Source organism: Vulpes vulpes, chromosome 15 (assembly GCF_048418805.1).
Source record: "Vulpes vulpes isolate BD-2025 chromosome 15, VulVul3, whole genome shotgun sequence".
Taxonomy (NCBI): Eukaryota; Metazoa; Chordata; class Mammalia; order Carnivora; family Canidae; genus Vulpes; species Vulpes vulpes.
Window position 1 is genome coordinate 8,107,648 of NC_132794.1, and position 25,902 is coordinate 8,133,549.

The window sequence follows — 25,902 nt, forward strand, 5'->3', positions numbered from 1 at the left end:
TTAAGCAAGTTTACAGCCTAATAACTTCCTTACACTAGGAAATAACAATGGCTGAAAATTAATGAGTTAAGAATGCGATTTAAGTTAGAAAAATAACATAAGGGTAAGTCCAAACACAGAAAAAGAGGTAAGTAAAAGAAAAAGAATCAATGAACTAAAACACAAAAATGTAATAGAATTAAGCCAAAAATTAATCACTTGCCTAGATTACTAAACTAGACTTTTGACAAAATTAATAAATAAAAAAGAAAAGTCACACACAAATAATATTCAAAATGAGAAACGGAACATTAACAATAAATAAAGCAGAAATTTAAAAAGTAATTAAGAAAATACCATGAACTTGATGACAACTTAAAATTTTTGTTGAAAAGACAAATTGCTTAAACTTACCAAATTAAAAAGAAACAAAATCTGTAGTCCTATTACTACTCAACTGCTAATCACTACTAAATTATTAACAATTTACAATCCATCTACAAAGAAAACATTAGATCCAAATGATCTTAGAGGTAAATTCCAACCTCTAATCACTTTTAAGAAACAAATCACTCTAATGCAAACTGTCCCAGGGAACAACAACAAAAAGAACTATTCTCTGATTAGTATAAGGTCAGTATAACCTTAATGCCAAAATCAGACAAAATTGTCAATAAAGAAAAATGACAGATGATTTCACTCAGATACAAAAATCCTACATAAAATATTAGCAAATTCATTCCAGTAGTTCATGAAAAGACAATTCGCTAATATCAATTTGGGTTTATCTTAGTAAAGAACACAAAAGAGAATTAAGAATTTTAAAATATATTAATTGAAACCCATTACATTTAATAAATTAAAAAAGAAAACCACAAAATGAGTTTTTCTATCCCATGTAGAAAAGCACGTGACAAAATTGCAAAGACTCCCCTAATTAATAACGCATTTTTAATGAGAAAACATTCCTTTTAAAATCAGGAATGAGACATGTATACCTACTATAATCACTTCTAACAACGATAATCATTTCTATTGAACACAGATGTAAAAGTATGCCATCATATTAAGACCAGAAAAAAAAAATTTGAAGGGAAAATAATTGAAAGGAAGAACCAAGTGTCAATATTTGCAATGATACAATTATTCACACAGAGCTCAAAAGAATTACAGAAATTCTATTAGAAATAATGAAAGTTTTTCAAGTGATGGCTAAAGATTAATATAAAAATCCATTAAATTTCTATTTAGCTAACAATAAAGTGAGAAAATAGAATCTTAAAAAATAACACCATTTATGAAAGCAACAAAACTAAAACATCAGAATCAACATTTTAAAATTGTTGGATCTGTATGGAGAAAATCGTAAAATCACATTAAAAGACATTAAAAACCTAAATAAATGAAATACATACCATGTTCTCAGGAACGCTCAAAATCTTAAAGATTTCAATTCTCCCTCATATTGATTCAATAATTCCAATTAATTCCCAAAGAGTTTTTCACATCATGTGATAGGTTGATTCTTAAAACAAGAACAAAGGTCCAAGAACATCTGAGACTCAAGATCTCCTGCCCCCAATAGCAAGATTTCTGGTAAAGCTAAAGGATTAATTATGACAGCGTGATCTAACACAGAGACAGTGAAGGAGACAAGTGGCACAGAAAGGGGTCAGAAACAAAACCATGCTGGTAAACAGAGGGCCAATTCCATGCATGGTATGAGACAGCTGCAGCCACAGGGAGGAAAAAAATGAATGTGGATCACTGCCTCACTTGTACACAAAAATCAATACCAGATGAATTATGAATTTAAATGTGAAAGACATCATTTTAAAACTTCTAAAAAGAAACACAGGAGAATGTCTTTATAATTCCAAAGCAAGGTAAAGTCTCCAATTAGATTACATGAAAATTAAGAACTTCTGTTCACCAAAACACACCATAAGGAGTAAAAAGACAAGCCATGAACTGGAAGAAGATATTTACAGTGCATACAATCAATAAAAGATCAGTGTTACCAGTTTATTAGTTTTAAAAGACAACCCAAGAGAAAAATGGGTAAAAGATGACCAGATATTTCACAAAAGAGAAAGAGTTCATAAACATATGAAAAGATGCTCAAACTCATTAACAAAGAAATGCAAATTAAAATCACAATAACACATTCTTTCATATCCATTTGGTTGGCAAATATCAAGATATATGAGGATACGTGTTGAAGTAGATATGACTCAGCTATAACTCTTATACACTGCTTATCAAAGTATATAAATTGACAAAACTGCTGGCCAAAATACAAGGTGGTACAATCACTTCAGAAAACCATTTGGTAAAGTTGAACATTCATACTCCATAACCCAGGGATTTGACTTCTAGCAAATAGCTTACCATCGTAGTATTCCAACTTTCTTTACTCACAAACCACTAAAAATGTTTTAAATCATTTTCACACTAAGATGACATCTAAAAGTGTTCAGCCCAAGTTTAAATAATTGCAAATGATGAATTTCTTGGGATATTTAAGAAAACTGACGTATCATTGGCCTAAACTGTTATAGCATAGAATTGATCAAAAATTACTATATACACCGATAATTAGACATAAAATGTGAAATGTATTGCAAATGTCACTCTTGAGACGGGAAGCACCTGGATTAGAAAAAGCTTTCTCTAAGACTATATATATATATATGACTTACATATATATATGATTTGTTTATATATCAGACCTGCAATATATTTAATTATATGTGTAATATACAATATGTTTACTTATATACTGAATATAGGATTTTGAATTACCTCTTTGTTTTCCATGGAGTTTTTCTGCTTGGGACAATGCCTTAGAAATACTCCATATGAACAAGTGGTATGCCTTCCTTATCTTAAGGTAGAAGTGCTACTAGGAAAGGGAAGGTGGAAAGTAGAACGGGAGGCCTCTAACACAGGCCTCGGGCATTATCAATTTTAAGAAAGAGTACACAGTAGAAATTGATTCAATAATATTACTCTCCCCCAAGTACTCCCTAGAAATATCATTATCCCGTTGGGGGTCATATATCAGGATGCAAATTAAGAGAAATTCTTATAACTGTGTACCAGAAGATAGGTACAAGAATCTTCATAATAGCAAAACCTAGAAATAGCCAAACGGTCAAGAAGAATGTATACACTGTGTTATATTCACCTGTGGAATATTACACAGCAGTGAAAATTAATGACTTGTATCTCTACTCAATATCAGTGACTCTTAGAAACATTGAGCTTATGAAATAATCAAGTCTTAGAAAACTGTATCCAGAATTCCTTTTTTTAAAATCTCAAACAACAGAAACCATAAAATACATTGTTGAGGGATATACACATATCTGACAAAATAATTTTTAAAAAGCAAAGAATGACAGACAATTCAGGATAGTCACTCTGGAGGTGAGCACATATAATACTGGTCATTTTGATTCTTGGATTGAGTGGTGTATTGATTGGTGTTCATTTTACTGTTTTGCTTCACAACCTGCATATACGTCACATATAATTTTTTCATTTTTGTTACATGTGGTTTGACTGTACCAAACATTACATTAAAGAAGGAAAAAGGATTTTTCAAAACCATTCATCATATTTTAAAATTACATCACCTCAACTGCCACTAGAGAGGTACATAAAACATACTATGGAAATTACTATCTTTACATCAACCATAGGTGCAAAACAAATTTTTACTGGATTTAATCTTATGAAGACCACTTGAGATAAAGACTGAGCCAGTTAGCTGTGAGAGATGAACCCATCTGACACATAGCTAAAGCAAAAGCCAAGGTGGCTACAAGCAAATTTAGCCATAAGCTAAAGTTATAAGGAAGCTGGTCAGTAAAGCAGAGACAAAAAAAGTAAAAGTCTAGTAACATAAAATATTAGCAAGGATGTGAGGAAATGGGTGTCCTCACTCAATACCAGTGAGAGTGAAAATTAGTACAATCATTCTGAGAGCTTCTGTGATACTTAGTTAAGTTGAAGATGCACATATTCTACTATCCAGCAACTCTACTACGAGGTGTTATCTCCTAGATACACCTTTCAAATGTGTGCGCAAGCAGACAAGTACAAAGGTGTTTCCTGCAGGATTGTTTTTAGAGTCGAAAACCAGAAACAACTTCAAAGTCCATCAATTGGGAAATGGATAAAGTATGGTATATTCATACAATTGAATTCTATACCAGCAATTAAAATGAATGAACCAGAGATCACACAATTAACCAATGTATTTGTATATAAATCCCCAAATTTGATGCTGATCAAAAAAAGCAAGTTGCAAAAAGACTTAATATCATTTAATACCATTCAGATTTAAAACACATACCACTGCATATTGTTTATGGATTCACTGTGAACCAACTCTAAAATACGCAAGGGAATTATACGCACAAATCTGAAGACGGTGGCTACCTCTAGAGAAGGAGGGGCGGGTACTCGGAGCGCCTCCAGTATCTGCAATTTTATCTCTTAAAATAAAAAAGGATCTGAAGCAAATTTGGCAAAATAATTACATTTGCAAATCTGAGTCGTGGGTTGGTTAGATTCCCCCCTTTGTATCGTATATGAGAAATATTCCAGAAATTAAAAAGAAAAAAAAAAAAGGGAAATTAGGCAAAGGTAAGAAAATTGATCAAATGAACAGAAAGAAATAATAGCAAAACACAGCCTTCGAGCGCAGAGCACGAGCCTTTGAGCAAGAAGCAGCGTAGGAGGTGGATCTTTAATCGATCCGAGAGGTTTCTTTCCCTGTGTATCCTTGTAACAAACCCCATTTCCCTTAGGATAAAATGCCCATTTCTTGCAATAATAATAATAATAAAAAAAAATGTCCTAACTAGAGCTGTGACTATGAGAAAACTGCTGCCAAGGGAGGAGTAAAAATCTGCACGATGTCTACTGAGTGCCCTCGCCAGGATGTTGGGCAGAATCGAGAGAGGGAATTTATGCGAACGCCATCAAACGCTAGACGAACCCGTTATGTATTATACCAAGGACGCCCAGGCACAGCGACAATGCATTTGCCCAACTGGCGTGTGCGTGTGTGTATTTTGCAAAAGGAGTCTTTGCAGCTGAAGGGCTCTGGGCATCTACGGCGCTTCTGGAAAAAGCACTCTGCACCGTCACCAGCCAAAATTCACCTACGCTTTGGCTCCATTTCTGGCCCTGGACTCCCCCCGCCCCCCAAATTCCGTCCCCAGAAAAAGCTGGCTGCACAAGCCACACTCGATGTCGTCAACGCTCCCGCCGCCGTCGGCCCCTTCCCACCCTCGTCGGGGGCGGGCGGACGGAGGGAGGGAGGGAGGGAGGATGCTCCCAGGAGGAGGGAGGGGGGAGCGCTGGGTTGGTTTTCCCACCCACCCCCACCCCCACCTCCCACCTCCAGGTCCCCTCCCTGGGAGGGAAGCCGCCCCCGGGCCTCGACTGCGGTTGTCACCAACACGGGGGGCGCAGGCGGGAGGCACACGAGCGTTCAGGAACGCGCACGAGGGAAGGGAGACCCCGGTTCAGGGCCCAGGCACGGGGGTGGGGGATGCTCTAGGACCGGGTCAGGACTGCAGAAGGCGCAGTCCCCGGAAGAGGGAGGGGGGAGGGGGCGGGGCGGGGACACGCAGAAGGCGCCCCCCCCCCACGAGCTCGAGGCGCCCCCGCCGCGACCCAGAACGGGCGCGACACAAAAGAAGCCACACGCAGGCGCGTGCCCGCAGCCCGGCCCCGACCCCGGCCCCCGTGGCCTGCAGGGGGGTCGCCCTCCCGACGAGTGCGCGGGCGGCGGGGCAGGGGGACGCGCGCACAAAGGGGCCACTCCCACCCTCACCCCGAGCTCGCCGGAGGGGACCGTGAGACAAAGGGGACACACCCCCTGGGTCCGACAGGAGCGGCCACACCCCCAGCGCCCCCGCACCCCGACCCACGCAGACACACCGCGGGCACCACAGCGAGCGACACCCACACTCACCACACACCCACGGAGGGGGTGTGCAGGGCCCCTCTCCCCGGGCATCTCGGCTGCAGCGCGACAAGGTGACACATCCGGGAGCCCCGCCGCGCGCCAGATGTGCACTCACCGGGGCCCGCCGCCCGCGAGCCTCGGACGCGGGCCGCCGCCGCCGCCGCCGCCTCGGGCCCTCCACGTCAGCCGGCGGGCGGGCGGGAGCGGGCGGCGGCGCGGGCGGCAGGCGCGTCACGTGGGCAGCGCGCAGGCGCAGGCGCAGGCGCGCCGCCCCGCCCCCTCCGCGGCCGCGAGCCCAGCGCTCCGGCGGACGAGGGTCGCGCTGCGCCTGCGCCTGCGCCCGCGCCGGGGTCGGAAGAGGGGGCGCCGCGGCCGCCCGGCCTTTCCTTCGGCTTTCGCCTCTCGCCCCCGCGGAGGCTCCTCGGAAGGCGCCTGCGCAGGGGACTGGGCGCGGAGGCGGCCGAGCTGTCGGGAGGGGCTTGCGTGGGCGCTTCCAACACCTCAGGTCCAGGGCCTGCCCCCCCCCCATCTCTACCCTAGAATGAGAAACGGAAGCTCCCCCGGGGTGGGGGGGGGCAGGACCGGTCCCGGCCCTGCTGTGCCGTCTCTGCAGGGAGGCGAAGCCTGCGGGGCGGGAGCGGCGCGCGGCCCTCCCCTCCTCTCCCCTCCCCGACTTTCCCCTCCCCTCCTCTTCTCTCCTCCGCTCTCCCGTCCCCTCCTCTCCCCTCCCCTCCCCTCCCGTCACCTCCTCTGCTCTCCTGTCCACTCCCCTCCTCTCCTCTCTCCTCCCCTCCTCTCCCCTCCCCTCCTCTGCTCTCCTGCCCCCCTCCCCTCCCCTCCTCTCCCCTCCTCTGCTCTCCTGTCCACTCCCCTCCTCTCCCCTCCCGTCCCCTCCTCTCCTGTTCCGTCTTCTGCTCTCCCGTCCCCTCCCCTCCTCTCCCCTCCTCTCCCCTCTCCTCTCCTCCTCTCCCCTCCCTTCTTCTCCCCTCCTCTCCCGTCCCCTTCTCTGCTCTCCTGCCCCCCTCCTCTCCCCTCCTCTCCCGTCCCCTCCTCTGCTCTCCTGTCCCCTCCTCTCCCCTCCTCTCCTGTTCCGTCTTCTGCTCTCCCGTCCCATCCCCTCCTCTCCTTTCCCCTCCTCTCCCCTCTCTCCTCTCCTCCTCTCCCCTCCCTTCTTCTCCCCTCCTCTCCCGTCCCCTCCTCTGCTCTCCTGCCCCCCTCCCCTCCACTCCCCTCCTCTCCTGTTCCCTCTTCTGCCCTCCACTCCCCTCCCTTTCTCTCTCCTCTCCTTTTCCCTCCCCTCCCCTGCCCTCGGCCTCCTCTCCTTTCCCCTCTCCTCCTCTCCCCTCCCCTCCCCTCCCCTCCCCTCCTCTGCTCTCCTGTCCCCCTCCCGTCCCCTCCTCTCCCCTCCTCTCCTGTTCCCTCTTCTGCCCTCCACTCCCCTCCCCTCCTCTTCCCTCCCCTCCCTTTCTCTCTCCTTTCCTTTTCCCTCCCCTGCCCTCTGCCGCAGGGAGCGCGCGCCTGCCCACTGGTGTGCGTGCAGGGGCCCGCGTAGCCTTGCTTTAGGCTGGGGGTGGGGGCGGGAAGCTGCGGAGGCCGTGCCCCTACCAAAGCGATGAGGCTGCAACAGACCAGTGTGAGGAGTGGGGAGTAAATCATTGATGATGATTGTGTTTCCTTCCCACAGATTGTCTAAAGCCACAGGGAAAATGGTGGAAAATTCACCGTCGCCATTGCCAGAAAGAGCGATTTATGGCTTTGTTCTTTTCTTAAGCTCCCAATTTGGCTTCAGTAAGTACTTCCCTGATGGATGGCCAGTGCCTTTTTGTTCTTGTGTTCAACGGCAAGGATATTACTGCATTTGTTCTTAGAATGTGCACATAATGATCTGTGATTCTTTTCTACCCCTCTGTCTCTTTTTTAAGAAAACCTGAAGGGAATTTGCACTTGGTGTTTGATATGTCCGACACAAGCGTAAATAATCTCAATAAATATTTATACAGCACCAGACAGGATCGCAAAGTAGGTAATACCCGGTCCCTGTGGTCATAGTCTTCTGGACAAGACAAGACCAGTAAATCTACAATTAACAGTGTGAAAAGAGCCATGGGAACCCAGTAGAGAGACCTGAAATCCAACTGGGAAATCAGGGTGAGGTTTCTCTCCAGCGATAAGAAGAAAGGTGTGGGAAGGTTTTGAATGACAGGTTTAGAGTGAGTAAGTTGGTGCAGGTGCAGCCTCTGGGAGCCAAGTGAAGAGAATTAGGCTGGAGAAGCTATGTGCGCTTTACTTTGCTAGATCTGGCTTAGTTCTTGGAAGATCCTATTTTCCAATAAGGAAAACTGATGCTTACTGAGACAGTAATGTGCCCAGGTTCGCACAGCAGGCCCCAGGTCTCTCCTCTAAAGGATGTAGGAATTCTAAGGAAAACAGGAGAAAGATTGAGTGTCCCCATCCAACTTTTTGGAATTTTGTGGAATACAAGGGAGGTGAGGGAGTGTAGTATTTCTTTTTTTTTTTTTTTTTTTTTTTGGGGGGGGGGAGTGTAGTATTTCTGAACTCTGACTGCATCAGTACAGCCAGCCATGCTGTTGGCAAGGGTAGTGTATGGACTAAAGAAGTTGTGACTTGAGTTCAAATCCTGACTCCTCCAGGGACTAGCTGTGTCACCCGGGACCATTTGTCTAAGCTCTTCAACCTTCAGATTCTTCATCTTAAAAGGGTGGTGATAAAATTCTGTAGGTTGCCTTTTAGTTTCATTGATTGTTTCCTTCCATATAGAAGTAGAAGCTTTTCATCTTGGTGACATCCCAATAGCTTATTTTGGTTTTGTTTCCCTTGCCTCCAGAGACATACCTAGTAAGAAGTTGTTATGGCCCACAACCAAAAATTAATGCTACAAATTCTTGAGTGCTTACTACTTGCCACTGATATAGGCAAAGGAGGAGCAAAATATTCAAAAATTTCCTGCTCTCAGAGGGTTTTCATTCTAGTAGGGGGAGATAGCCAATGAACAAATTAAATAAGTAATACAAATAGGATGTCAGATGATAACATGTACCATGGGGAAAAATTAAGAAAGGAGGATAAGAAATGGGAGGAGGTTGCTGTTTTAAATACAGCAGTCTGGAAATGCTTCACTAAGAGATAAGATTTCAGCACAGACATGAAAAGTGGGAGTTAGCCATGGGGCAATCTGGGAAAAGAGTCACCCAGAGAATAGCCAGTACAGAAGCCTTTAGAAGAGCATGCCTGTGGGTTCACGGAACAGGTGCAGGTCAGTGAGGTTGAAGCCTGAGAAAGTGAGGCAAAAGTAATAGGATAGAGAAGTCAGAGGCCATACCTGGCAATTATGATAAAACTAGGTAGTGGGGGATCCCTGGGTGGTGCAGCGGTTTGGGGCCTGCCTTTGGCCCAGGGCGCGATCCTGGAGACCCGAATTCCACGTCGGGCTCCCGGTGCATGGAGCCTGCTTCTCCCTCTGCCTGTGTCTCTGTCTGTCTCTCTCTCTCTCTCTCTCTCTCTCTCTCTGTGACTATCATCAAAAAAAAAAAAAAAAACTAGGTAGTGGGTGCAGGAGGATTACACAATTCTCTGTACTTTTGAATATTTACTGAATTAAAAACAAGGCAATTTTCTCAGGCTGCTCAGGCCACTATAACAAAATATCATAGACTGGGAGGCTTAAACAGTAGACATTTATTTTTCAAGGTTCTGGAAGCTAGGAAGTACAAGATCAGGGTACCAGCAGGTTGGGTTCTTGGTGAAGGCCCTTTTCCTGGCTTGCAGACAGCCACCTTCTTGCTGTGTCCTTACAGAGTGGAGGGAGAGTGAACAGAAGCCCTGGTCTCTTATTTTCCTTTAACGGCACTAATCCCATTATGGGACCCCACCCTCATGATTTTGGGAGGTAGTTAGGTTTAGGGATTCGAGCTTCAATGTATGAATTTGGGGAACATGCACACATCCAGTCCGTAACAGTAATTACGGATTTTGATGATAACATTGAAGGAAATAAAGGGAAATGATAGGGAGTAAAGAGAGTGTGGTGGGTGGGACACAATTGGAATAGCAAGTGAGAGGAAACACCTCATTTAAGAAGGTGATAGTTGACTAAGACATGATGGAAGAGAAGGAGCCATCCATTAAAAGAGTGAAAGGAAGAACATTCCAGGCAGACAGTCTCAATGGCCTTGAGACATTGTCTGGAGCTGGTGCATGGGGCACCAAGACTGGACATTGGAGAGGTGGGCAGGACATTTAAGTTCTTGCAAGCCCTGGCAAGGAGTTTGGATTTTATTCTAAAGGTATCTAATTTATTTTAAGAGTTTGAGCAGACAAGCAGTCTGGTCCGATTTATATTTCTGGAAGATCACTTATTGCTCTGTAGAGGAGTGCTCAGGTACTCTGTGTCCTCAGGCTTGATTTTTTTTTTTTTTTTTTTTTTAAAGAGAGAACAGAGAATCTTAAGCAGGCTCCTCACCCAGCATGGAGCTGATCCCACCATCCTGAGGTCACAACCTGAGCCAAAATCAAGAGTCAGATGCTTAACCAGCTAAACCACCCAGGTGCCCCATGGCTTGAAGTTTCTAGACATCCACTCTAAAAACCTAGGAGTTGTTCTTCACTTACACTTTTTCTTCTCCTCCTAACTCATCCACTCCTGCCACATCTGGTGGGGCTTCTTACTGCCTCTGCTCTTCCACAGATACATCCTGCACACAATCATCACAGCTCTCGGGATGCCTGGGTGGCTCAGTGGTTGACCATCTGCTTTCAGCTCAGGTCATGGTCCCCGGGGTCCCAGGATTGAGTCCCATGTTGGGCTCCCTGCATGGGGCCTGCTTCTCCCTCTGCCTGTGTCTCTGTCTCTCATGAATAAATAAATAAAATCTTTAAAAAAAATTATTACAGCTCTCTCTCTGGATCATGGCAGGAAACACCATTTTCTATTTACTTCTTCCTCATCAGTAGGCCCCAACTATATACCTTTTTAATCTGGCTGATCCCCTGACTCCTCTGCTTAAAACCCCTGGTTGGGGTATGAATAGTCGTTTCTCTTTGTAGTTTGCTATATCTTTAAAGTTTAAAACAGACAAAAATATCCAGTTCACTCCATTGCTTACAGCATAAAGTCCAAGTTCCTTGTACAATATATTTCATGATCTGGGACCTGTTCACATTCCTATCTTTATTTCTCAGCACTCAGAGCCTTACACTTTATGCCGCATTCACTCTAAATGGCTTAAAGTTTCCCCAAGATGCATCATACTCCTCCCCACTTGCATGGTTTTACTAATGCTCTTGCTATGCCTGAAAGTATAGTATGAACACACTGCTTAGGTTCACATTCCAGCGCAGTAACTTTTAGCTGGGAGATCTGAAGCAAGTTACTGAAATTCCCTGTGCCTTGATTTTTTTCATTAATGGATTAGGGATAATAATACCGTGCACCCTAGAGAGTTTGGAAAGGGTCAAATGAGCTAATGCATGGGAAGTTCTTACCATCACATTTGACTCATTTCTGTCCTACACACTAGTTTGTGAGAATCGGGACTCTCTTATTTCTATATAGCCTTGACTTTTACATAGTGCCTGGCATAGAGTAAATGTTGAATAAATGTTCATTCAGTCAATTAAGTAAAGTCAGTCACTTCCATTTATGATTTTATGTTATGCTTCCCTACTCTTTGTATTTCATTCATCTTAAAAGCTATCACAAGCTGCAACCCTGTCCCATGACACCTTTTCTCTCTACTATCTAGTCACACCAATTCCCTCACCAGATCCCTTGTGTTCTCTCTGTGGATCATGGCAGGGATCACCGTTTTCTTGTATTTCCTTCCTTCCTTATCTTCAGGCCCCAGATGTATACATTTTTAACCTGGCTAATCCCCTACTGATTATTTAGGCCCTGGTTTAGTCATTTCCTCCAGGAAACCATTAACATCACCTCTATCAGCACTAGTGTGGGGGCTAGGTCGTTTTTGTTTTTGTTTTTTTTTAAGATTTTATTTATTTATTTATCCATGAGAGACACACACAGAGAGAGGCAGAGACACCGGCAGAGGGAGAAGCAGGCTCCATGCAGGGAGCCCGACGTGGGACTCTATCCCGGGTCTCCAGGATCCCACCCTGGGCTGAAGGCGGCACTAAACCACTGAGCTACCCAAGCTGCTCGACTAAGGTCCTTCTTATGTGCTCTTATATCACCGTTTATTACGCATTAGCACTTACCACAATGTGGTAAAAAATACCAATTTACTCTTCTCTATTCCCTCCCCTAGATTTTAAGCTCAGGAAGGGCAGAGCCATGTCTTTTGGGTTCACCGTTGTCTCTAATGCTCCCGATGTAGAATATGACTCCTTCAACATCATTGATATGGATAGTTTGAAATTTGTCTCTGCCCCTTACCTTGGGCAGATGCCGTGACATTTCTGAGATTTCATTTCATCTGTAAAAATGGCAAAAATGGCATACATATCCTAGGATTGTTTTAAGAATTGAATTAAATAATGCGTGTGAGATGCTTTAAAGTGTGCTTAGCCCACAGTGAGCGCTTGGGGGTTAGCTGTTGTTTTTACGTATTTACACCAATAAAAGGTGTCACAAAGACTGGGCTTGAGGGAAATAAGATTATATTCTGTAAGATGAGGTGGAATCATGAGGTGGATTGGAACAACGGTAGATAAATTCACCTTGGAGCAACCAGTGTCTATAGTCATTTCAATCCTGTGGGGATAAAGTGTTGAATGGCTGATATATATATATATAGCCAATTGCTAGGTCCTACAAGTAACACAACAATTGCTATGATGTGATTTCTGCCCTTAAATTGCTTAACATACAATGTGAGAGTTAAGACATGTTTTAAAAGAAAGACTAATGGGGGCCACCTGGTGGCTCAGCAGTTGAGCGCCTGCCTTTGGCTCAGGGCATGATCCTGGAGTCCTGGGATTGAGTCTCACATCGGGCTCCCTACATGGAGCCTGCTTCTCCCTCTGCCTGTGTCTCTGCCTCTCTCTCTCTCTCTCTCTCTCTCTCTCTCTGTCTCTCATGAATAAATAAATAAAATCTTTAAAAAAGAAAGAAAAGACTAATGGGAAACTGAGTTGTTTAATGGGCACAGAGTTTTGGATTTGCAAGATGGTGACGTTTTAGGCGTCCGTTTCACAGCAAGGCAAAACATACCACTTTATCACAGATATTATAAGAATGATGTAAGTAAGGAGCTAGGAGACTGAAAAGAAAGAAAATTCATTTCTGAGGTTATCAGGAAACCTTCAAAAAGGTTTTTGGTTTTTGTTAAAGATTCATTTATTTTAGAGAAAGAGCAAGAGAGCGTGTGTGAGTGAGAGGGCCAGAGGGAGAGGAGGAGAGAGAATCATGAGTAGACTCTGGTGAGCGCAAAACCTGATGGGGGCTCCATCCCACAACCCTGAGATCATGACCTGAACCAAAATCAAGAATTAGATGCTTAACTGACTGAGCCACCAGGCACCCCAGGAGCTTATTGTTTTATCTGAACCTTGATAAATTAGATGCATGCCTTACTGACTTCTCTTTATTCTTGTGTTTGTTCCTTTCTGCAGTACTATATCTCGTGTGGGCTTTTATTCCTGAATCTTGGCTAAACTCCTTAGGCTTAACCTATTGGCCTCAAAAGTAAGTTTAATGTTTTTCTTAAATAAATATATATTAATCCTGTTTTTAAGGATCATAATTTTTCCTTATGACTACCCTAATTTTAAATATTTATTCTTTTAAGATCCACAAATAGCCGTATAGAAGTGTAAAGCTTTCAAAGGTCATTATCTATACACCTCTAATTCAAGATAGTGAGGTGAACACACATCATTTTCTCCATTTCCTCCCAACATCTTGCTAAGATAACACTATAGAGGAAAAATATTTAAGATATAAACCTACAGGAACACATAATGGGATAGCAGATAAGTATCAAAAGAATTCAAGGAAATGGATTGCAGACAGGTGAGAGGTAACTGACTGAGTTCCCACTTTTTCCATAGTGCTGTGGTAGAGAATGATATAGGACTGCAGCTTTTCATTACAGACCTTGTAGAACAATTTGACTATTTTATATACATGTATTACTTTAAAAAATCAAATTTAAAAAGCATTTTAACTTGGTGATGGATTCTTGAGAATGATGACCTTTTTAGACAGTTACCTACTTTAATATTCTTTTGCAGATATTGGGCAGTTGCATTGCCCGTCTACCTCCTCATTATTATATTAATTGGTTATGTACTCTTATTTGGAATAAACATGATGAGTACCTCTCCACTCAACTCCATTCATACAATCACAGGTAAATGAATATCAAAGGGAGCTGCTGGGGAGGGGGCCGGGGAGGGAAGAGCAAGGTATTAGCAGTTTTATCAAGAAAAGCAACCAAGAATAGACTGCAGTAGGTAATACACATCACCACAGTAAAAAGAACCCAGGAGAAATAAATACAAAGTTATACCAGAGGAAATGTTTATTTGGCAGAAATAAATTCTGATGAATATGCTATTTACAGCAGCAGTCAGCAGGTATATTTTTCCATAAAGACCACAAGTATATATGTTCCTTAGCAACTGTGCCTGAGAAAAATATTTCACCCTAAACAGGCAGTGTTGATCAAAGAATAGCAAATAGGTCCATGCAGACCTTGTGCAGTAGAAGGATACGAGAGTGTGCATGTTCCTCAGGATCTTTGTATACACCTGACCCCAATTATGGTAGATAGAAAAGCCACAGTGTGTTTTTGGAGGGTTTTTTTTTTAATTCCCCTAAGTCTAAAGATTAAAATAAATTAAATTCCTGACCTTGCTTAGATTCTAGGAAGTGAAGGGGGTTTTTTTGGAAGTGAAATGTTTTCTAAGTTGCTTGGTGTGGTTTTGTTTTTTTCTTTCTTTTTTTTTAACTTTTCAACACCTTTTTTTCATTAGCCTATACAATGTATTTTGAAAACCAGTTATAGTATTTTTAGACTTCTTTCTGGTAAGGTAGTGTATTCCCTGCATTCTCGCCTAGAATTACAGCAAATAGACAATTTGTGCAAAGAGGGGACATTGTTAAGTTTGCACAAATGTACCCAAATGATTTAATAATGTGGGGGTATTAGGTTAAATATATTTTCTAAGCCTGGGTATAATTCTGTCCCTATGAGAAATGTGCAGATGGGACTTTTTTTTTTTAAGATTTATTTATTTATTTATGATAGAGAGAGGCAGAGACACAGGAGGAGGGAGAAGCAGGCTCCATGCCGGGAGCCCGACGTGGGACTCGATCCTGGGACTCCAGGATCGCGCCCTGGGCCAAAGGCAGGCGCTAAACCGCTGAGCCACCCAGGGGTCCCCACAGATGGGACTTTAATCATCATTGTGTAGTTGAATGAAATATTAATTTCTCAAACTAGTTAGAGATGCAGAAAGTACTTTCCTGATTTTCATTCTAATTGGGACATTTCTTCTAAAGAGAGAATTTAAGTAGCCTTTTAATTATGTTCAACATGGTATTTGTTATTATGCAGATGTTAACCTAGTAAACTGGTGGATCTCCATAAGGCACAGAAAGAATAGAAGAACTTGCTTGGGTAAACAGAACTTTTTGTCCTCTTCTTACAGATAACTATGCTAAAAATCAACAGCAGAAGAAATATCAAGAAGAGGCCATCCCAGCATTAAGGGATATTCCTATTAGTGAAGTAAACCAGATGTTCTTCCTTGCAACCAAAGAACATTATGCCAAAAACTAAATTGTATGTAGACTCACACTACACGCATTTAAGTTTTTGATGTAATGATTTTAACCATAATTATTTTGATTCTTACACACCATATTGAAATCTTAAAAACGGGATCCCTGGGTGGCGCAGCGGTTTAGCACCTGTCTTTGGCCCAGGGCACGATCCTGGAGACCCGGGATCGAATCCCACGTCGGGCTCCCAGTGCATGGAGCCTGCTTCTCCCTCTGTGTCTCTGCCCCTTCTCTCTCTCTCTCTCTCTCTCTCTCTCTCTCTCTCTCTCTCTCTCTGTGACTATCATAAATAAATAAAAATTTAAAAAAAAAGTAAGTTGCTTCTTTTAAACCAAATTTTTAAATATTAGTTATTAGTGAACAGAATAAAAAAAATACTGCATTACCATATAGCAGACTTTTTAAAAAATAAATATCAGTAAAAGCAAGAAGTCCCTCCAGAGAAGTGTTCATGTTGCAATTTTTAAATGGCAATTATGTCCTTCCTGCTGTTTTTTCTTAAAGGCCTAGAATTCAAACTCTTAGATTTGGGAGAAGGGTACTTTTAATTTGTGTGTTCTTGCCATCAGATTTGCGTCTCAGAAAGAATCATTTGTTGAGTACTTAGCACATACCAGGTATTTTTCTAATTGTAGCAATGTTAAGATTCTTTCTGAAAGTGCTTACGTGTTTTTTGTTTTGTTTTGTTTTTGTTTTTTAAAGATTTTATTTGTTTATTCATGAAAGACACAGGGAGAGGCAGAGACACAGGCAGAGGGAGAAGCAGGCTCCGTGCAATGAACCCTGTGTGGGACTCGACCTCAGAACCCTGGGATCACCACCTGAGCCAAACATGAATGAATATCACACACATATGTTAGGGAAAAAAAATAGTCATAGAAGAATATATACTGTATGATTCCATTTATATGAAACTCGAAAGCAGGAAAAACTAACCTTTGGTGATAAATACACAATAGCAGTATTTGCCAGGAAAGGCATGAGGGAACCTGCTGAGAGGTTAGTCTTGATCTGGGTTGTAGTTACTTGCCTATAACAGAAGCATAGCATTAATATCATGTAACTAGTGCTTTTTAACATTGAATTATATTTGGCATACAATATTATATTAATTTCAGGTGATAAGGTACCAGTTTGATATTTTTATGCATTACAAAAATGTTCACCACAATAGGATTAGTTCTCATCCGTCACCATGTGAAAGTATTACAGTATTATTGACTGTGACCAGAGAGCAGCTGTTTCTTTGGAAGAATGAATAGTTAGCAGAGCAGTCCTCCCACCTTTGTGAGACTCTTGCCCGGTTCAGAATCATCCTTTTGTATTCCCCTCAGGCCAGTGATAGGCCTAAGAAGGTTTTGAAAGGGGTCAGAAAAGGCCCTTAATTAACTCCAGTATCCCACCCACCTCAAGCCTCCTATTAACTTTTCATTGTTTCCCGATGACATTGTTTTTATAGCTCACAAGAGATTATGTCCATGTTTCTCAAATTATGGGATTCGATTCTTTCCAGGGCCTTGGTCAGTTTAGTGCAACTATTCTCACTATTTTTAAAAAATCTCAGGACTCCTTTGTACTCACAAAGAGTGTTTCCAAAGAGCTTTCATATATGTGGATATACTTAGAAACTAAAATAGGAATTTTAAAAATACTTGTTTGTAAATAATAAACCCATTACATTTTGATATATTTAAATAACATTTTATGAAAAATAACTATATTTCCTAAAATTTAGCTAGGCGAGTAGCATTATTTTACATTTTTGCAAATCTCTTTAAATGTCTGCCTTAATGGAAGACAGCTGGGTTCTCCTATCTGCTTCTGTATTCAATCCATTCCAATAGCACATGTCACAAAGCCTCTGGAAAATCACTGCACATTCGTGAGAGAATGAGAGCGGAAAAGAGAAATAGCACCTTAATGGTTTTATGAAATTGGTTTTGGCCTCACAGACCCCCTGAAACAGAGTCTCCAGACTTCGCTTTGAGAACCACTGCTTAGTGGGCCTCAACTAGAGAAAGAGAGAGTGAGTGAGTGTGTGTGTGTATGTGTGTATGAACTAGCGTAGGATACAGTATTGTACTTGGTACAGATAAATATCTTGATTGAAGACCTGGCCACATCAGATCCTTTCTAGTCCACCCCTTACTCCAGCTACTGATGCCCTTTGATCAGGTCAGCACAGGTGCCACTCAGCAGTGCACCCTGAAGAGAGGCGGCTCAACACCCAAAGGACCCCATGGAGCTCTCTGTGGCAGGCATCCATCCCCCATCAAAGCAGTTGTGAGCTTCATTTTCGTCAGCTCCCCGAAGGTCTTGGGAGACTGAGCTGCAGTCACCATGGCAACGGTGACCTCAGCAACGCATGCCTGTATTGGCTCTTCAGTTTTGCTCCCTTGCTGCCCACTCCTCCCAAGTGTCACTTCCCAAATAAACTGCCCACACACAAGCTTTTGTCATAGGCTCTGCTTTCATGGGAAACCCAGCTGAGATGTTTTTATTTTGTAAAAAACTGTGCTTCAGTTACAGGGCCAGGATATGTAATGCATTTCCCTGCTGCATATTGTAATTAAGAAAAATGTTTGAAAAAAACACTGTGTTTTACAATAAGCCCAAGTAATAGTATAAAATACCCCCAAAATGTATGCAGTATAAACATTTTCCAGTCTTAAGAAAACCCCCTCCAGTAATTAGATTCTCAATAAGAATTTCATTATGGAAGTCCAAATATGAAACCACCTTAATGATAAGCCAAGAGAATTCAAATCCAAAATTCTTCCCTCCCTAATTTCCCTAATTTCTTGATTTTCCCTGTTTGAGCAGGATCTCAGTCAGGAGCCTAGGTTTTCCCCAGAAGCTGATGCCTAGGGTCTCATTTGAATAGGTGTCACTTCTTCAGCAAACTGATCCAACCCCAAACTTCTATGACCCACTTTCTCAGGGAGTCAGTGGGACAACCAATATATAATACCAGCCCCATACCCACAGAACTTAGAAAACCTGAATAAATCCAGGGCTGCCACAGTTGTCCCAAACCCCCAGTACATTGGACAATAGAGATCCCCCTCCTAGCCAGTCGCTACAGTGCAGCCTGGATAGGATGTGGGGAAGGGGAGGCGGAAAAGAAGGGGCTCTTCTTGATTTGTCTTCCCAAGGTGCAGGTCAGGCTGTGGCAGTTGTCAAGATCTTCTCATTTAGCGTAAAACTCCGTTTGGTTAATTGTGATACTACTTTGGAACAGGCAGAAATTTACTTATCCCTAGGGGCACCTGGGTGGCTCAATCGGTTAAGCATCTGACTCTTGATTTCGATTCAGGTCATGATCCCAGGGTCATGAGATGGAGCCTTGCAATAGGCTCCGCTGGGCATGGGTGGGGGCTGCTTAAGATTCTCCATCCGCCTCCCCTGCTCATTCTTTTTTTTTTTTTTAAGAAAGGAGACAGAAGACTTGAGAATAACTGAGTTTTTTTTTTTTTTTAATTTTATTTATTCTTGAGAGAGAGAGAGGCAGAGACACAGGCAGAGGAAGGAGCAGGCTCCATGTAGGGAGCCCGACATGGGACTCGATCCTGGGTCTCCAGGATCACGCCCTGGGCCGAAGGCAGGTGCTAAACCGCTGAGCCCCCCGGGCTGCCCTCCCCTGCTCATTCTTGCTCGCTCAATTGCCCTCTCAAAAGAAATTTACTCATCCCACCTTTTCTAATCGTCTAGACACAACCAAAGTTCATTTTTCAAAAAACAGCACTATTTTTTTTTTTTTTTCAAAAAATAGCCACCAAATCAGAATGGAGCCACATAGAGCCAGTGGATATCTCAATGGTCACCTGTGTGGACTTATGACCAACAACCAACTCTTCTCTGCTGGAAATACAATAGAGATCTCAGGAACCAAAGGAGCCACGGAGTTCGAGTGATGACCTTATTGAAAATCAGTGAAAATTCTTGAGCAGAGGCATTTGTGGGCTGAGATTTTATATCTTTCACATGGGCCAGGAGAAAAACTCTCTCCAATAATACCTGTCTCAGGCTATTTCTGCAAATCCAGTGTTGAAGCTCTGCTTGTATAGGTCACAGTCATAGAAAGCCATATGGCCAAAGCAGGATGACGCCAGCCAGAATCTCAGAGTGACTCAAATGTCACTCTCCAATCCCGCCATGGTTGGCCAGGCTGGCTCACTTGCGTTATAAAGCCTGTTTACGTGGCCCCTGCGTATTACAAATAGCTGTGAGTCAGTCTGCACCAGCTGCTGCGGCGGCTTCAAGAGGCCCCATCCTGCCCTCTGACACTGGTTTCCAGGACCCCCTCTTTTTGACTGTTCTCAATGAACCATGGGTGGCATGCGCTGGAGTAACCACAGCCACCCCTCACCACTATCCCATGAAGGACAAGCACCCAACAGGTATTAAAGTGCAGTGTCCACTTTATCATTGATGGGGCCAGATGGTCAAGTGCTGCATAAAAATGAAGCCAAAACCAAACTTTCTTCCTTAAGTCAGATGTGAGGTCTAGACTTGGCCCAGCCATCTGCATGCTCTAGACTTGGCCCCGCCATCTGCATGCACCAGAGAGCATGGAGGGCTGCCACCTGGGTGGTCCTGGCAAATAGCAGACAACCCACTAGTTGCCATTTCTCACCCATCTTCTCACCCATTGGATAAGTCACACCCCCTCCCCGTTGAGTGTTAAGGAGTGTGGGATAGAGTGCAGGAGTGCGTTCCCTAATCCTTCCCCAAGAAGGCAGAATGGTTTTAGTCACTGAGGCAGAAATATGAGGAGAAAGACCATGGTTTCCTACACAGGACATTTAGGTTGTCTCCTGTTTTCCCCTATTATAAACAATCAACTTCTTTGTGGATAAGCTTTGTGAAGTTGTGTCCTTGGGCTAGCTAGGTTCCTGATGTTGGATTTGTTACAGGGTCAAAGGGCTTGAACATTTTTAAGATACTTAATATATAATAGACTGATCTCCAAAAAGGTCGATCCCTGCAGTTCACTAACATTAATCTGGTGTGACGGTTAATTATATGCATCAACTTGACTGGGCTAAAAGAAGCCCAGGCAACTGGTAAAACAGTATTTCTGAATGAGTCTGTGAAAGTGTTTCCAGAAGAGATTAGCATTTGAATCAGACTGGGTAAATTAGACCTACCCTCTCCAGTGTGGGTGGGCATCCAATCCTTTGAGGACCCAGAATAGAACTAAAAAGTGGAGGAAGGGTGGATTCTCTCTCTCTCTTCTTGAGCTGGGACATCCATCTTCTCTCCTTGGACCTCAGAACTCCTGGTTCTCAGGCCTTCAGATTTGGACTGAATTATACAACAGGCTTTCCTGGTTCTCCAGCTCATGGATGGCAGATGGTGGCATATGGCAGGCCCCATAATCGCATAAGCCAACTCCCATGACAAATCTCTTCTGTATCTATGTGTATGCTGTTGGTTCTGTTTCTCTGGAGAGCCATGACTAACACTGGCCATGAAGTGCTCCTCGCTTCTGGAGTATATGCAATGCCACCATGTTCCACTTTTCCAAATCTTACTAAGTATGTTTTGATTTCTCACTGTCCACTGTTGATAGGAATTTCATAATCATTCATTCAGGGATGAGGGGGAGGGGGCCTTCCTCACTCTTCCTTGGGCTGTGTATGCTTATGCTAGCCAAGAACAAGCATTTCATCTGTCATGTTTGTTATCTCTCTGCCACTGTGCCTTTCCCAGACCCCTTGCCACACCTCCTCCTTGCTCTGATCACAGACTGCCTTGGGCTCGTGCTCGGGGTCCACAGACCACCTGCTGACCACACCTACTCAAGGCCCCCCTCTCCCAGACCTCTGTCCCTCTGTCCTGTCTCGGGACACCCAGGCATCAGTGCTGGGGTGGGCACCCACCCCAACAGACGGGCTTCTGCATCCCCTAGTGTTCCATCTCTCAGCCTTCTCTGAAGTGGTTCCCCACTTTCAATGAGGTACATGATGACCTGGAATAAAGCTCGCTTTCCCTTGCAGCAGGACACTGTGACCTCAGTTTTTTTTCTGGGCAGTACATTGGACAGAAGGGGAAGGAAGGACACTTTTGTAAAGCGTCTTTCAAGGAAGAGTCATGCCCTGCTTTGGCCCTCCTCATTTCGCTCGCTGCCTGGGTGTAGATTTAATGAGTGGACATCAAGGTGCCCCTTAGACTGTGAAGTGACCTTAAGAATAGAAGCCACACAGCAGCAGAGCAAAAAGATTGTAAGAGCCCAAATCCTGACATCCTACCGGCCCTGGATGGCTTACCTCTGGACTTGGCCAGAGAAATGTCCTTCCATCTTGCTTCAGCCACCGTATTTTGGGTTGTCCAATCATAGCCAAACCTAAGCCTAACAATACAACACAGTTCTCTGCAGCGTTCAGGCACAAAGCCATCATCTTTGTCCTGCTGATTGCCAGAACGGTCGTGGATGTCTAATTTCAACCTTGAAGTGGCAAAAATCACCTGAGGAGCTGTTAAAATGCAGGTTCCCAGCTCTAGTAAGTCTGGAAGGTCCTGGAATCTGCCCTATTAACAAACCGTCTTGGAGATTCTGCTGGAAATAGGCCATGGACTGCATATTGATAGTGGGCCTTGGAAACCACAAGCCCAGGCAAAGTCTCCGTCATCTGCACAGAAAGTTCCATTTACTGTCCTTCCTCCAGAGACACATGCACATCACCCCCCTGAAAGAAACGTGGACCCTCTGCCAGCTTCTTCCTTGCTGGTGTGGGAAGAAGGGAAAACACTGTTATGTTTCTCTTGGTGAATCTATAGCAGCAAAAAATGAGCAAGCTGCTGCAGTGTGACTCAGTAAGCACCACTCATCCCACTTCTACTAATATGGTAAGTAAAGGAATGGTATGCAGCTTTAATTTGCACATTCAAATATCAGTAAGGTTCAATATTTTATACAAATAGTGAATAAATATACACTAAAATGGCCAACTTCCAAGAAGCACAGTAAGAAGACAAGGGCTTTGGGATCAATGAGTCCTGAGTCCAAATCCCAGCTCTTCTACTTACTGCCAGTGTGACTTTGGGCAGGTTACTTGACCTCTCTGACTTTTGGTTTCTTCATCTGTCAACCCAATTTCTAGAATATAGGGAATCATGTTTGGCACACAATAGGCCCTTAAATTATGGCCAACATCATTATATCTCATACTTTTCCTCATGGGGACCACTGCCTGGAATCCATGCTGCCTTTCCACCAGTTCTTGTTATCACTGTGTTAGCTTCCTGGGGCTGCCATAACAGACTGCCTCAAACTTCGCAGCTTAAATCAACAGAAACATCTCTTACTGTTCTGGAGGTCAAGAGTCTGAAAGTGGGTTTACTGGGCCAAAATCAAGGTGTCAGCAGGGCTGAGCTCCCTCCTGAGGCTCAGCAGGAGAATCTGTCCCTTGCCTCGTCCAGACTCTGGTGGCTGCTGGCATTCCTTGGTTTGCAACCATAGTATTCCAGTCTCTGCCTTGGTGGTCACATGGTGTTGCGGACTGAATGTCTGTGTCCCCCACAGATTCATAGGTTGAAATCCTAACCCCTAACCACCAATATGGAGGTGTGGCCTCTGGGTGGGGATTAGGTCACATGGGTGGGGCCTTCATAAGTGGGATTAGTGCCTCTACTGAAGAGACCCCAGGGAGCTCCCTCTCTCCTTCTGCCGTGTGAGGACACAGTGAGAAGATGATCATTTATGAACCAGGAAGAGGGTTCTCACCAGACCCAGAATCTGTAAGCCCCTTGATCTTGGACTCCCAGCTTCCAGAACAGTGAGGAATACATGTTTGTTGTTTTAAAGCTGCCCAGCCTGTGGTATTTTGTTATAGCAGCCTGAACAAACGACACATGACGTTCCCTTCTGTGCGTATCAAATCATCCCCTTTTAAGGACACTCGTGATTCCATTTAAGGCCCACCTAGATAATCAAGGATCAACTCCCCATGTCGAGATCCTTAACTTCTCTCCTCCCAACTGCCACCTGCACCACCATCATGGACATAAGCCATGTGCAAGGTTAGCAAGGCACTGGGCAGGACTGGTTCTCAGGGATGGAGCACACAGGTGTGCATGGAATTCATAAATGACCCAAACCGCTCCATCATCTGCACCAAGAAAGGCCCAGCGCATGAGGGCGACATGCCCACCCCATCAGCATCAGAGCAAGCAACCTAGAGACTGTGCTGAGCTTGCTACTGGGTCCTGGGTGTCTGGGTCGACTACTGGCCCACAGGGCTTGTCTGCCACTCTTAATAAGGTGTTTATATTGCCAAATAAAACAATCCTTAACTTTGTCACATTTTCAAAGATGTCACCTTAGAGGGTGACGTTTACAGAGTCCAGGGCCTGGGACCTGATGATGTCTTTGTGGTCATTATTCAGGCTACTCCAATATCAAGTATGGCTTAAAATCCATATCAAGAAACAGAAGAAGTATTCCCTCAAGTCTGAGGATTAAAACTCATGGGCTAGGGATCCCTGGGTGGCGCAGCGGTTTGGCGCCTGCCTTTGGCCCAGGGCGCGATCCTGGAGACCCGGGATCGAATCCCACATCAGGCTTCCGGTGCATGGAGCTTGCTTCTCCCTCCGCCTGTGTCTCTGCCTCTCTCTCTCTCTCTCTGTGACTATCATAAAAAAAAAAAAAAAAAAAAAAAAAAAAAAAAAAAAAAAAAAACTCATGGGCTAAGGATGGCGCAGCATGAAGAAAGCCCTGTGCCCATGATGGCCAGGTCGTGCCACTGAATACCCCAAATCTGGAGGCCGCCAATGCCAGAAGTGGACTGTGTGAGATAACCATCCCTCCTGTGAAACAGTGAGAGGGACTAACGTGCTTCTACACAGCATTACTCTTCTCTCTCCTCTGCTGTCTCTGTCTACCCCCAGCTGCTCCCCTGTCCCACTACCCCACACTTGGCTGGACCACCTCACTCATAAAAGCCCTTTCTGATTTTGCCCTGCTCCTTGGGGAGAGAGCCCGAAAGGTTAAGAGTTTGAGCTTTGGAGGAGAACACCAGCTCTGAGTCCTCACTTCACCTCCTATGTGGTGTGGGAGGCCTTACAAAGGGTGCCCCCAACCCCTGCAGCCCAAAGCTCAGCTTTCTCTCGTGCTAGAGGGATACACCTACCTTGAGATCATCCTGAGGGTTGAATCAGGCAAAGTGGACTAAACCCCTAGGATCTAATCCTTAGATCCCAGCCCACAGTTGTTGCTGCTGCTCCCCATCCATACCCCAGAGTGTGTCCATGTCTCTCTGAATGTCCTCTCTGCTACACACATGAAGACACACACATGCGCTGTTTTTACTTTTCATCCTGGGAACTTGTATGATTCATCCTGGGTCCCAGGTTCCTAGCACAGAAGAGCAAAGTATACGGTTGTTGAATGAAAAAGGGGAAGTTCAGAGGCTCCTCTCTGGAATCATCAGAAGCATTACAATTAAGTACTTTTGAAGGTGCAATGAGGGAGATGTAAACTTTTTTCATGTTTTAAGGAATCAAATCATTTAAGGTCCTAAATACTTAGAATTATCAGTGTGGAGATCTTGGTAACAACCTTAAGTAACCAGAAAGCCAGCATTATTTGTGTTCTCCTTTCAAACTTCCATGTCTTTTAAGATTTTTTTCCCCTTGAATTTACTAAAGTTTCTGAAACCAGTCTGAAAGCTACTTCAGACCAAATTCTCTGTCCTCATTGAACTAGAAGATTAAATTTAATGTGTGTGAAAGATAGATGAACTGCTGCAGGACGAAAAGGCAATTAGATATAATGGCCTCTGACCACAAAGGCCCACAAATTAAAGAATTGTCAACCCAGGACAGAGATTCTATCAGTGACGAATCTGTCGTTTTACTTGACTACTGATCCAGTACAATTATGGGAAAACTAAGAGAAATGACCTGAGTGTTCAGACAGACTGGGGCCATTTGTTTCTTAAGTGAAATTTCCAGGCACCTAGCTCCACCCTGTGCCTTTCCATCACTGCTGAGTGGCAGTTGGCAGAGAGAGATGACCTTTACTTAACCTTGAGAATAACTCTACCCCTTTCTGGCCAGAATAAGGAATGTATGTCAAGGCCTATTGACAATCCATTTGCTGGAGTTATTGAATGTTTGGTCTAAGTGGATGATATCTTTGCCTTTCTGAACTTCATTTTACAAA

At 43.9% G+C, this 25,902-nt stretch overlaps 2 protein-coding genes across 32 annotated transcripts in view; one reads left to right on the plus strand and one right to left on the minus strand.

Annotated features, from left to right (window-relative positions):
• Positions 1 to 6,185, minus strand: part of TTC3 (tetratricopeptide repeat domain 3) — a 118,322-nt gene extending 112,137 nt beyond the window's left edge. For 5 of the 25 annotated variants that reach the window (XM_072740605.1, XM_072740602.1, XM_072740585.1 and 2 more), the window contains exon 1: positions 6,084 to 6,159. The gene's annotated coding sequence lies outside the window, so the exon portion shown is untranslated. Of the gene's footprint in view, positions 1 to 5,968 lie in introns of all 25 variants that reach the window. The other 20 variants (XM_025987864.2, XM_025987862.2, XM_072740579.1 and 17 more) reach the window with 11 other exon arrangements.
• A 42-nt stretch (positions 6,186 to 6,227) lies between these two features.
• PIGP (phosphatidylinositol glycan anchor biosynthesis class P) lies at positions 6,228 to 21,741 on the plus strand. Of its 7 annotated transcripts, XM_072740611.1 has the most exons (7): positions 6,254 to 6,473; positions 7,653 to 7,756; positions 10,417 to 10,533; positions 13,559 to 13,631; positions 14,180 to 14,298; positions 15,602 to 15,735; positions 19,507 to 21,741. In XM_072740611.1, exons 3-6 carry the CDS (start codon positions 10,509 to 10,511, stop codon positions 15,730 to 15,732), a joined length of 348 nt encoding a protein of 115 aa, XP_072596712.1. In that variant the 5' UTR covers positions 6,254 to 6,473; positions 7,653 to 7,756; positions 10,417 to 10,508; the 3' UTR covers positions 15,733 to 15,735; positions 19,507 to 21,741. The 7 variants fall into 7 exon arrangements, with proteins under 7 accessions (XP_025843654.1, XP_072596710.1, XP_072596712.1 ...); XM_025987869.2 differs by lacking the exon at positions 10,417 to 10,533 and having other exon boundaries at positions 6,228 to 6,473; XM_072740610.1 differs by lacking the exon at positions 19,507 to 21,741 and having other exon boundaries at positions 15,602 to 16,003.
• Positions 21,742 to 25,902: the final 4,161 nt, after the last annotated feature.